Raw genomic sequence first — 12,651 nt, forward strand, 5'->3', positions numbered from 1 at the left:
CCTCCGCTGGCTTCCAATCGAGGCTAGAGCTATCTACAAGACTGCTTGTAACACCCACAAAGCCTTGCACTCCTCCTCTCCTCGCAACCTGGTGAATAAACTGAAACTCTCTGGAGGCTCTAGCCCATCACGTAATGCGGAAAATCTTCTGCTTGAACCTCCCACTTTCAAGAAGGAAAGAACGATGGCACAACCCTTTTCAGGCAACGCGGTGAGAATCTGGAACTCCCTTCCGCCGCAGCTCCGGACCACCACCTCCTCCCAGGCCTTCAAAACTAACCTCAAAGTTCTCCTCCTTCAAAGACACTTCCAAATGTAATCCATGCCCTCTCTATTATATGAAGGAAGCCCTTCCATTATAGAAAAATCTACTTTACATGACTATGGAAGTGTCTTCCCAGTGTGTTCTTGTGGTCTGAGAGTCTGCCATTTAGTGCAGTATTATCTTTCTACCTGTGTTTGGTACTCGTGTGTAACATGCACCCGTCACTTTCTCTTGTAACACACTGTTTTCTACCTCTTACATTTGTTTATTTTCGATACCTGCACAAGTGCCACCATTGCCTACGTAACGTTTGTTCTTGTGCTTGAGTGCCCTCCATATATTGCAGTATTATACCTCTATGTTTACTTCCTACGCTTTTGTAACCTGCGCACGTCACTTTTTCCTCCTGTAATGCACCGTTTGCTACCTCTTTTATTTTGTTGGTTCACGATTGTCACTTTTGTAATGCACCGTTTGCTACCTCTTGTATTTTGTTGGCTCACGATTGTCATTTTTGCTTCATTTAATGTAATGTTTGCTTTTGTATTTTGTTCACTTGTAATGTTCTCATGTATCAGTTCTGTTCCTATTGTGAAGCGCTCTGACACCTTTGGGTAAAGTCCGCGCTATATAAAAATGCACAAATAAATAAATAAATAAATAAATATTATACGCCAGTGAGGTTACACCGCTAAGGATTGCGCAACTCTAGCAGTTGTGGGAGGTGCGGGCAACCTGAAGCAGACTTCCTGCACCTTGCATGGGAATGCAGAAAGGTGGCCCGCTATTGGAGTGCTGTGGTGGTGCAGGATATAACAGAAATGTCAGGTCTGGAGATACAATGCACACCCTTAGAATGCTTATTGTGTTGTGTCCCTCATGTATAAAAGGCAGTAGGTCGATTTATAAGCTTGCCGTTGTTGATGGCTACCCGCAGGGTAGCCATTACATGGGGCGGTAGAAGATCATCAAAAATTGAGAACTGGATTAAAGACCTTGTTTATTGTAAAGACAACATGGAACTATATGCAGAGGAATTGCGAACAACATCAAGGCCAAAGGACATATGGGAACCATTAAGACAATTCTTACACCAAAGGGCTCTGGGGGAAGTGGGTTAGTTGTGACATAATTGAAACATCCGGCATAATGAAGACGCAGCATATCTGCAGAGACAGTATCTCCCAAGTCGACTGTACAATCATAATTGTAACCTACTTATACCCACTAAAACGGCAGAATACCGGGGAGCTTAGAAATACCTGTTCTGAGACAAATTACAATAGTACGCCTATGATGACACGCGTGCGCACACGCGAGGATGGGCACAGACGGGGAGTAGACCTGCTTGTCTCTTTTCTATGTCGATCGGTTGGGCTTTTGTAGGCACGAATACGTTGGTTGCGCTGGAAATAATACCGTTTGAAGATGGCCGCCATGAAAAAAAGCATTCATTGCCTTCGATGCGCATGCGTGTTTCACTCGGGCGGATTTGCTTCCCATGGCAAGGCCTGGCACTATTAGCTGCGGATCCGCTTGACCTGGGGTAGCTGCAACATGAGGGACCGTACAAGCGAGCTGAGGAAGGTGAGTTTGCGGGAGAGTTGCTCGGTGTTATAATGGTTGGTTTGCAAAGGAGAGCAGGATAAAGTAAGTACGGGGACTTCAGCAGTTAAGGGAGGTGGCCTTTGTAATGAGGGGCAGGGACAGCACCTGAAAGTCAGTGGTGAGGAGTATAGTTAACTTTTCTTTCTTTCCTAAAGTTTTCAACTCGGTTATCACGCAAGGCAACGGGCGATAGATATCACCCTCCTGTCGCAAAGTCTAAAGTTTCCTAAATGTTTGCATATGTGCAGAGCAGGGGTGTGGTCCTTGCAAAGAGAGGACTATAGGTACAGAGCCATTAATGTGAGCACTGCCAAATTTGTCCATGTCGTGTGACCCTGTCAGTTATGGCATTTGGGCATATCACGTTCCATTCTTGTATGTTGATCCGCTATTCTGAACACTGAGCATCAAAGTGAAGTTTGTGACGAAAGTACCATATCTGGCTGAGATATCACATCTGAAGTGCTGGAATTGTTAAACCAAACTCTGGAAAATAGTAGAATAGCGATTTAATGTTTCTCCTGTGAATCATTCATATAGTGTAACATGCGATTAACAAACTTTTATTTTATGTAGCTAGGTAGGTGGTTTACTGCTTTTCACACAAGGATCCTTTTATTACTTGCAGTTCATACATTAAAATCCTTTGATTATAACATAGTAAGCTATTAACCAGCATCGAGACCCTTAATGCAAAATGTAAGGCATGGGTTGATAACTTTTTGTGTTTTCTCATTTGGTTGTTGTTGTTATAATGCTACTAAAATGGTTAATTTAGGTTGTAATAAACTCGTGTTAGTACAGACAACCTCATGCACTGCTTTACGTCTTAAATCCTTAATTTGTTTTACTCCCGGCCATGCATTCTTAACATACAACCTCTACCAGTCAAGACGTTGTGTGACTCCTACACCTTGAAACCCTCATTATCTTATGTAACATCCTGTACTTTCATTTACACACTTGTAATATTTACTGTGAATGTGTAATGTGTTTGATGTATAGCGCAAAACACTACATTGGAATAAGTAGGACTTGAAAACCAAAAAAACAGAAAGTACTATTTAAAATTATGTTTGTATACTTGGACAGACCGATACATCCGACATTCTTACAGTGCATGCATATCTCTTATATACAGGGTTTGAACAAAATCCTATATTTGCCTCCAAACCATAGTTTCTCTTAAGTACTTGTGAAGTAATCAGCTGTGCGACTGTTCCCCTCCATTGTAATGGTATTTAGGTGTTAGATTCTAGATAGCCCCCAACCAGGATTATACGCAAATAAAAGAAGGGATGATGGCCTTTAAATTTCGGCCATTGTTCTGGGTCTAACTGAAATCTAAAAATAGATAGACTCATCGCCACTTGCACATTGCTGCTGCAAACAAATAGCCGACAACGTGTGGTCACTACTGAATTGTGTCCAGTGAGACCAGACAGCTCACCTATCCAGCTAATTAATAGTTGCCTGATCTGGAACCCGACTGGATCCCTCCTTCATTCCTGTCCTGCACCCCTGACATACAACTTCATGGCAGTGGCTTGGGTAAAGGCATAACCCCTTCATATGGTGAGAAAAGAAGGCCGTGTATGACCATGGGCTTTTGTGTTTAGTGTCACTTATGCATGGTGAAGCAGTGGATTGCATTGTTTTGCTATTTATGTAGCACTTTAATTCCCCTTTTGAGACCCAAAGCTCATAAGCATAGATACTTTGTGCTTTAGGTAGGTAGTTGATTGAGTCTCTCCTATTTGAGAAAGGGTTCTTAAGATATCTTGTCGGGTATGAATGGTTCTTCTAGCCCTTGTTTACTCGTTTCATGGTATCACATAGTTCTACCTTCACAACGGTTGAAGTTAGGAAAACAGTGCAAAACTCGAGATCTCTAGTGGTTTATATGGGCTGGTGAGTGGGTTGCTCTTCCTAGAGAGGGAACGTGCTAGCAAATGGAGGTGTCAATGGCAGTGTGGTTCAATGTGACCCCTCCTTTGCAGTTGTAAAGTAGCCACAGCAATGTAATGGATTATGGCCCCTCCTTTACAGGGTTGTGATGTAGGGACAAGAACATCACTGATTAGTGTTGATAGGTTTTGAGTGGATGGGCCGTACATATACAGAGGAGACAAAAAATTACAGGGAGTGGGTAATCCTTACATGAAATGGAATTGCTATAAGGACAACGTCTTGGGTTGTTTGAGAGTCGGTTTATTGTGTAGGATAAGGGTTGAGTGCTATGATTTTAATGTTTTTTTATATGGCATTCGGGGCTCTGTTGTACTAAATGCTGTTTACACGTCTAGTCACTAGATGGTTGAGAAATTAAGTAGTGTTTGAAAAGCTTCTCACAGCAGGGGCTCTCTTTTTATTCTCATTCATTAGTCCTTTATTCAGTATTTAGAAAATACCATAAAAGTACAGATTATACAATTAAAAAATGATAAAATACAATTCATGAAAAGATACATTGGAGACAATTATCCAGCAATTCATTCTGCACAACCCTCTCGAATTCCTGAGTCTTAAATCAACCTTTATAAAATTCATGATACATAACAGTGTAAGGGGATCATTAGTCCTTTGCAAGAATAAAAGGGCAACCTTGGCATGTCTAAACTTCGCCTGTTTTAAAATCCTCTCTTTTTATTCACCACGTATACCATCATGTTGAAGGCGCAAGATGCATGAGTACTGAAATAACAAGCATTGGAAATGCAATAGGTCTCGCATTAGAAAAGTTGGAGCTGAGAGGAGGAGCTACGCAAGCAACCAAGATGGCCGCATAAGCTCCCGGCTCCGTCGACCTCCGTCGCTGGCGGACTTATCCTGAACTTCATCCTGACCTCCCGCCAGACTCCCGTGTGTCTGAATCGTTGCTGAGCCCAGGGGGGCAATCCCGGAGTTTTTATCGCTTTTATTGAAGAAGTTACACCGTCTTTCATTTTCGGGCCTACTCCAGTGTGTGAGTCGGGGCCTCGAGTACTGACCCAGCCGGGTTTCAGTTGAACAACATCGGCCGCGGGTACCCGACGTAGTCCGGTCTCATAGGAGTGGAACATATTCTCGATCCTGGTGGTGGTCGTTGGTCCCGGCGAATACTAGACGAACGGCAACGAGACGTGGTTGCCGCGGTGGGTGGGGGGCCAGGTCCCGAGACCCTGCTGCAGCCCTCGGGGTCCGCGGGTGGGGCCCCCGCTCTCGGCAGCGGTGTAAAGAGTGCCAAGCCTATGAGTCGCCAGTCGCCTCCGTCCACTCCGCGCCTGTTGGTTTCTTCCACTAATATTTTTTGGATTGACTTTCGTGTATCTGATAGACTTCGAGACTTAACCTTTTTGACCCTTTCAGGCTATATTGATCTCCTTTTTCAACAACGTTTTGACTCTTTTGCTACTATATTGGTCCTACTGGATGGGGTTTGTGCAATGGATCGTAAGGGCCAGGGCTGAATTTGACTGTTTGAATTTGGTACAGTGACTTTCTTTTGGCTCTGCCTGGTTGTATCTGTGGGAGTGAGGGCCAGATGGAAGTCTGATTGTCTGGGTTTGGTGTGACGGCTATGTTCGAACAGGGATTTGCTGCCTCTGTGGTGCCGGGGGCTGGGCGGGACGGTCTTTTTCTCTGTCGGTGGCTCCCCTATCGGTTTGCTTATTAGTCTGCTATAACTCGCTTAATCCCACGGTAGGGGATGTCTGCTTTTGGCGGGGGGGAGGGGAGTCCGGGAGCCCGTATCGTTTTGAAATACATCTCCTCCTCCATCTTTTCCCTTCCTTGGGGTGTAGTTTAGGGGGCGACAGGCACGCTGCTAGTGGGGTTAGGTCGTAGCCACCTGCAGGGGTGCAGGGTTGCGTTTTTTATTTTTTTACTTTTCCTTTATTTTGTTCTATGACCCTTCTATTTCCCTTTTCCCTTCTTCACAAGAGATGTGGCATATTCTCCTGAGCCTTTTGTTCCTCATATCCGGGTGTCGAGTGTCCAATCTTCGTATCCTGTATCCTTGGTGGGCGGGTTCTGATAATGTTTGCTTACGGTTATCTGTATTGTATTGTTTTGCCCCAGCTCTAAGCTGGTATTGATATTTTTCAGATGCCTATAATTGTAGTGTACTTCCTCAACTCATTTGCCCGTTCACTGCTGTAATATGTTCCACCAAATGACACCCGATATGTACATTTTTACTCTTGTGTTATAATCAATAAAAATATATATATAAAAAAAAAGAAAAGTTGGAGCTATTGGTCTTGTAAATGACAAATATTTTATTTATTTGTTGGTTTTTAAAATAGCTAAATTGATAGCTTTGTCATTTACAATGCCAACAGTTATAACTTTCGCGAATGTGACACCTATAGCATTTGGAATGCAACATGTTTTGTATTTACGTGACTTAGATGGCAGCTCTGGTCGTTAGGCCACATCTTTAGAGAGCAGGAGAGTGCAGCAGGGGAGAGAAGCACAGCAATGCAATAGGTCTCGCATTAGGAAAGTTTGAGCTATTGGTATTGTAAAGGACACATTTTTTATTTATGTGCTTGTTTTGAAAATAGCGAAATTAATAGCTTTGTTATTTACAATGCCAATAGTTTTATCTTTCGCAAATGTGACACCTATTGTAACACAATATGTGTTGTATCACTGAGTGGTTTGAGGGTGTGAGGGTGAGGGTGTGTGAGGGTGAGGGTGTGTGAGGGTGAGTGGGTGTGTGAGGGTGAGTGGGTGTGTGAGGGTGAGTGGGTGTGTGAGGGGGTGTGAGGGTGAGTGAGGGTGTGGGTTAGGGGGTGTGAGGGTGAGGGTGTGAGGGTGACTGAGGGTGAGGGGGGGTGAGGGGATAAGGTTAAGGGTGTGTGAGGGTGAGGGTGTGAGGCTGAGTGAGGGTGAGGGTGTGAGGCTGAGTGAGGGTGAGAGGTTTGTGAGGGGGGTGAGGGTGTGTGAGGGTGAGGGTGTGTGAGGGTGAGTGAGGGCGTGGGTTAGTGGGTGTGAGGGTGACTGAGGGTGTGTGAGGGTGAGGGGATGAGGTTATAGGTGTGTGAGGGTGAGGGGGGGTGATAGTGCGAGGGTGAGGGGGGTGAGGCTGAGTGAGGGTGAGAGGGTTGTGAGGGTGAGTGAGGGTGTGTGAGGATGAGGGGTGAGGATGAGTGAGGGGGTGAGGGTGGGTGAGGGGGGGTGAGGGAGGGTGAGGGTGTGAGGCTGAGTGAGGGTGAGAGGGTTGTGAGGTGGGGTGAGGGTTTCCTTTCATTTGCCTCTTTTGTGAAGGCCTATAATTTGCCACCGCAGCAATGCGGGTGGAACTGCCCTCCCTCCCGCTCGAGGTAACTGAAGACAAGCCATCCATCTCCCAGCCCCCTTTATTCTCCTTTCAACTGTATATACAGGCGGGGTCAGGCAGTTCACGCACAGGAAATAAGCCATCTTGCCATGGAGCGACTTTATGCAATTTCTGAACTTTTTCTTTAAATGCCTACGACTTTACTATTTAAAGAGGAAATGACAGACACCTTAAAAAAACTGAAGGAAGTAGGCAGAGTACTGCTCACTAATAGTCATAGTCAAAATAAATTGAGAGTGCAGAAAATAACTGCAGAAGCAAATAGGCGCTGAAGAAAGTAGACAGCAACTGAGATAAAAACACGCACGCTCACGTCGTAAGCGCACACGTAAGAGTACCAAAATAGAGATCAGGCATACAAAATGGGGAACGAGATGAACGAGGTAGAAGCCCACTTGGAGGTAACACAAAGGGGACATCTAGAGACCGGGGGAAGTAGTGAAAAGGCCAGGGCGATGGGGCGGAGAAATAGAAGGAGGGAAAGTCGAGGTGCGTGATAAATTAAGAATTAAGGCAGAGAGAGGAGAACGAGGGCGAGAGCGAGTAAAAAATCATTTGTCGGACAGATGGGCGAATGGATTGAGAGGAAAGGTGGGTGGATGAATAGATTGATGAGCGGATAGGTGAGTGGGTGGACGGATGTGTGAGCAGGCTGATGGGGGGAAGCCGACAGAAAGACGCGAGAGTAGCAAGACAGACTGCTACTCAGCAGTAATGAGTGTTTGAGAAGTAGGCAGAGTACTGCTCACCAATAGTCATAGTCGAGTGGCGCATAAGGAGTGTGGAGACACTGAGCGACATATACAAACACCAGAGAACAGAGACAGACAGAGTGGGATGATTAATCATATTAGATGCTGGCAGATGTTTCATATTAAAACAATGTCGCTACTATTAAGTTCCCGCAGCCGCCCATTATTAAAAGTCTGGGCTGTGCTGAGCTCACTGTTCAGAGGGAAGGGAAAACCAGACGGAGGGCATTGCTGTGGGGAGGGGGGAGGAGAAATGCGACACGGCCGCAGCAGGGGGCGGAGCAGGGAGAGCGGCGATGGGGGAGACACACGGCCTTACGGCCGTGAATAGTGTGAAGCAGCAGGGGCCTTGGGAAGGTGTGGGAGGAGTGCTGCTAAGGCAGAGCGCACGCTGGGGGAAGCTTGTGGGGCGGAGCGGGAAGAGCTGCTGGGGAACAGATGGCTGGCGATTTGATGATGTGCACGCGCATTTTAGGTCAATGCGCTTGCGCATTGACCTAAAAGCGCACGGGCACAGCATCAATTCGCCAGTCTAGGTAAGTCTTGTTTAAGCCCCTATAGTCTCGCTCCGCTCAATGCGCATGCGCATTGAGAGGCGAGACCTAAAAACAGCAGTGGGTACGAAGTGCATGCATTATTGTATTTTAAGCAACTCAGAATTACATAGATGCATTTCTAGACAGTAAAGGGAGCAAATAAGAGCCACATTTGATAGTGCCAGACAAAAGCTAATTTAATTAAGCATATTTTAGTATATTTACTTGTCACCAGCAGAAAGGGATAAAAGTCCTTACAAATGACTTAGGCTGCCTGCTGCAATAAAATTACGCTCAGCCGCTACCAAACCAGGAGATCTTGAGTCCTGTCCTGTCAATTCTTTAGGTGACTCTATTATTGCACAACAGCAAAACAAAGTTCTCTGTAAAACTAAGAACCTCCTGTTTTGAGTCACTAAATCTTTGATTTTTAAAATCAGCCCTCTAATATCGAAATTCTTTTTACTATGACGATCAAAGAAAGTATAAGAATGAGTCACTAAATTAATTTCCTGTTTCTTTGCTCTCTGAGGATTAGCTCCTACGCAACTGGTAGCTCTCCAGCTACACATAAGTAGCTCTCTTTTGTTCGGTTCTAGCCTACTAACGTGGCAACTTTTTCATGGTGAAATTAATAGATGTGTGCCAAAATTGAGTGTGCATTCGATACAAAACTGTGTATTTTGAGAACTTGTAAGTTGATGTTTAGAGAAGAAAACACTGAATTTCCAAAATATGTTTGAAGCTGATATTTGAGTGATAAATCAAGTGGTGAGGAGGACACTTATTACTATTACCTTAGTGCCAGGGACATTGTAGCAGTGGCTGTTATGTATTACCAATGTAGATGCATTTGAAATTGACAAATGTCTAATGCACTAAGGGGATCACTACTAGCATTCGTGCTTATGCTGGCCACTACTGTGATCTTGTCTGATGTGCTCACTATAATAACCCTACACATTTTATTAACTCTGGATGATTTTTATTAAACATAGGTAGCTCCTATTACAGAAAAGTTTGGAGACTCCTCCTTCTTTCTCTTGTATACCTAACTAATCGAGGACAACGGCAGATTTTTAAAACTTTATCTATTCCAAATGTAGGTAGCTTTAGTGTGAGCATTATAATATAATATTCCTGTGGCTTCAAATTTGATGCTTATCTGTGCATTTTTTCTAATGCAATGGCCAGGTAGTTGCATGACTTCAGCAATGCAATTGGGAATTCTTCATAGGTACAGTTGCACATTGTAAAGATGATGAAGTAAGTACGTTTCCATATAAGTTCTTTAAATATTTGTGGATTTAAAATGGTTGTCCCATATTTTACACTCCTTCGAACTTTTTTAAATGCTTATAGTAAGAATAGGCTTAGAACACCCCTATTTCGCATCTGTTTTTAGCCTACTGAAGGATAAGACATGTAGACCAACTGGGTAAACATTTCGCTCCAGAGTCCAAGAGCAATCCAGGGATAATTGTCTCAAAGTGTGATTCAGAGCAATTTGCCATTGTTGCCCCAGGTCTTACCCCTACTATTGGACCCAAAATTGATCACCAAGTGCACTCCTTTAGCATGTTTCTCTAATGTTAGTGAATTTGAGCAGTTCAAGGCTTGGTCAAGGAGGTAGTGTTGACTTAAAGCTCAACAAACATCCAGTGAATAAATAAATGACCATGCAGGGGGTACTTTGGTTTTAAAAGAAAAGTCACTTAATAATAATATACACAATGAATGCCACTGTACACAATTTAACAAAGGGCAGCTGTTAAGGAGCACTAATGAGAATGGTACACTTGGTATACTGATGTGATGGTCTTTACTGGAAAGGTGATTTGGTCCGTGCACCTACGAGGGGAATCTCTTTGAGCCTTGGCCAGGATAGCTTTTGTCGTTCTAAGCACTCTTAGCAACAGCTGAATAGATTTTCAGGGCCCATTCTCACAAGCATGCTTCCTTCATTACTTGAGCGTTGTCACAATACCCTTTCTGTCCAGGTTGCAGACTTTGTGAAGTTTCTTTCATTGGCAATGTCCGTGGTTGCTACTGTCAGTGGGTCCAGAATCACTCTGGTATTGTTTGTGCGGCAAAGACCGCTAAGTGAGGGTGTTGTGGTCTTGTCCTTTGCACAGCAGACTGAGGTCATGCGTTATGCTTGCGCACCAGCAATTTCAGTTAAGTCATGACAGCCCTAGTCAGTAGTTAAAAGTGTGCTATTGGTTGCGGAGCTTACATTTGTTGTGATCTTGCTGCTAGGACCGTCCTTGTGTTCAGTCAGAAAACACCCCTCCCAAGCAAGCAGGTGTCCACTCTGGGTCTGAGTGGAAACACTCCACTGACAACCTTGGTATGTGATATTTTTTGGGAGTCTGACCACATCTGGTGGACGTTGCTTTGCTAGCGCTTTGGCACTAACATGGAATAGAATTCACCTCATGTCAAATACTTCAAATCCCTCAGTCACTGGTGTCATTGCTGCCTTTAAAGTGGAGATACGTCTGAACCTTTGGACTTCACTCACTGTATCTTGATGCAGGTTTGTACCCTGTGTGATAGTAGGGTCATCGCTTTGTGTGAGCTCCTCGCTGCCTCTGCATCTTTTGACCAGCATTTCTTTGAGCAAAGGTCTCTCCAGTGCCTCTCCTGAGCAATGAGTCCGCTTTCCTCCTTGAAGGATGGTGCCAGCAGTTTCTCCTGACAGGCAAATCGAATCTTCCTTAGGTGAATGGTCCCACACCAAGCAAGAGGAATTGGTGGTCCGCACCACCAGCCCGAAATCTTGGCGTGCTAACTGAAGTTTCCCATCTTCATGCTCAAGTTGTCGTATTGTATGTTCTAAAAGTTAATCTCTATGACCAGTACTGCATTTTAGTGATTTCACCTCAGACTGGTCCAGCCGTGGGTTTTGTTACAAGTATGACTAGGGAGGTAGGGCGGGGAGTCTCCTTTCAGGAGCCACTAAAAAAGAGCACAACCTTTTAATCTCTGGTGGTTTGCCTCTCCTTTAGACCAGTAGTCCAGGTAGGGGCAGTGTGAAACGTCCTAGCCTCAGATGGACCCTCTTTCCTTCCTTCGATATATCCCGCACACCTCTGTCTGATCCATAACGGCAACTGGGGAAATCCTGCATCTATAATCACGTTGTTGCCACCACTGTCAGACCTCTGAAGCCTGGTGAGATGACAGTAGTGACTCTCCCAAAAAAGGTCCACATGTTGTGCTTTCTGGACTTCAGAGCCCAGGTTTGGATATCACTCCATATCATGGAAAGGCCTCTGCTCTCGTTGTGCGTACTAAGGTGGGGCTAAAAAAAAGACCCCAGCTTTGAAAGCGAAATCGTGGCCATACATTAAGCTGTCTAGAACAATGCAGGGAACCTTTCTCCATCCCAACATCAACCTGTCCAGGAGAACGTTTTTATTTTAAGCAACTAAGTGTGTGCCCCTTTTGACTTGATTTGCTACATTTAAAGCGATTTCACTCACTGAAGATGTATCTCACTCTGCATGCAAAATCAGCAGATGATTCTAAAAGCAATTCTTGCTCTCTGAGTAACTTGCATACGCGAGTCCTGTTGACCAGTGCTTGTGTTTTTTTCTTTCTTCTTTAATTAAAAAATGTTGCCCAGGCAAATGGTAAGTATGTTTAGAGAATAGCCAGGATAGTTTATCAATGACATGTAACGCAAATGTGTGTAACAACCAATTTGCTGTAACTTTGTAGGTATTAACATACATTTGCAATGCCTTTTGTATGGATAAAATGCAAATAGATTTCCTTCCATTTCAATGTGTGGAATCAGGGAAGGCTTTTACTCGGCAAAAGTTGTTCGCTTGAAGGAAGAAGTTGTTTGTGAACCTGTGTAATTTCACATTTATTTTTATTTATTTATTTGATTTATTTTGAAAGTTTTATATAGCGCGAACAAGATCTTTGCAGATATCAGAGCGCTTTACAAAGAAGGGGTGCGAACAGGAGAGTGAGTAACAGGCCAATTAGGCTTAGCGCGGTTGAGGTAACAAGTGGGGTAGGTACATGAGTTAGCATAGTCATACAGGTAAATCAATAAGGCTAACAGTACTAATAGGCGGAGGCAAAGACAATCATGTAAATCGATAATACAGGTGATAAAGATAGTAAAGGGATCGAAAAAAGTAGTAC

The 12,651-nt window shown here is 44.2% G+C and overlaps 1 protein-coding gene across 2 annotated transcripts in view; it reads left to right on the plus strand.

Moving 5' to 3' along the window:
- Positions 1 to 1,709: 1,709 nt before the first annotated feature.
- Positions 1,710 to 12,651, plus strand: part of STX4 (syntaxin 4) — a 340,354-nt gene continuing 329,412 nt past the window's right edge. The window contains exon 1 of one of the 2 annotated variants that reach the window (XR_013598605.1): positions 1,710 to 1,852. Coding sequence is in view for 1 of the 2 variants with exons in the window: in XM_078652481.1 (XP_078508607.1) it covers positions 1,823 to 1,852 (30 nt within the window). In the remaining variant the exon portion in view is untranslated. The remainder of the gene's footprint in view (positions 1,853 to 12,651) is intronic. The other variant, XM_078652481.1, reaches the window with a different exon arrangement.

The sequence above is a fragment of the Lissotriton helveticus genome, chromosome 7 (genome assembly GCF_964261635.1).
Source record: "Lissotriton helveticus chromosome 7, aLisHel1.1, whole genome shotgun sequence".
NCBI classification, from domain to species: domain Eukaryota; kingdom Metazoa; phylum Chordata; class Amphibia; order Caudata; family Salamandridae; genus Lissotriton; species Lissotriton helveticus.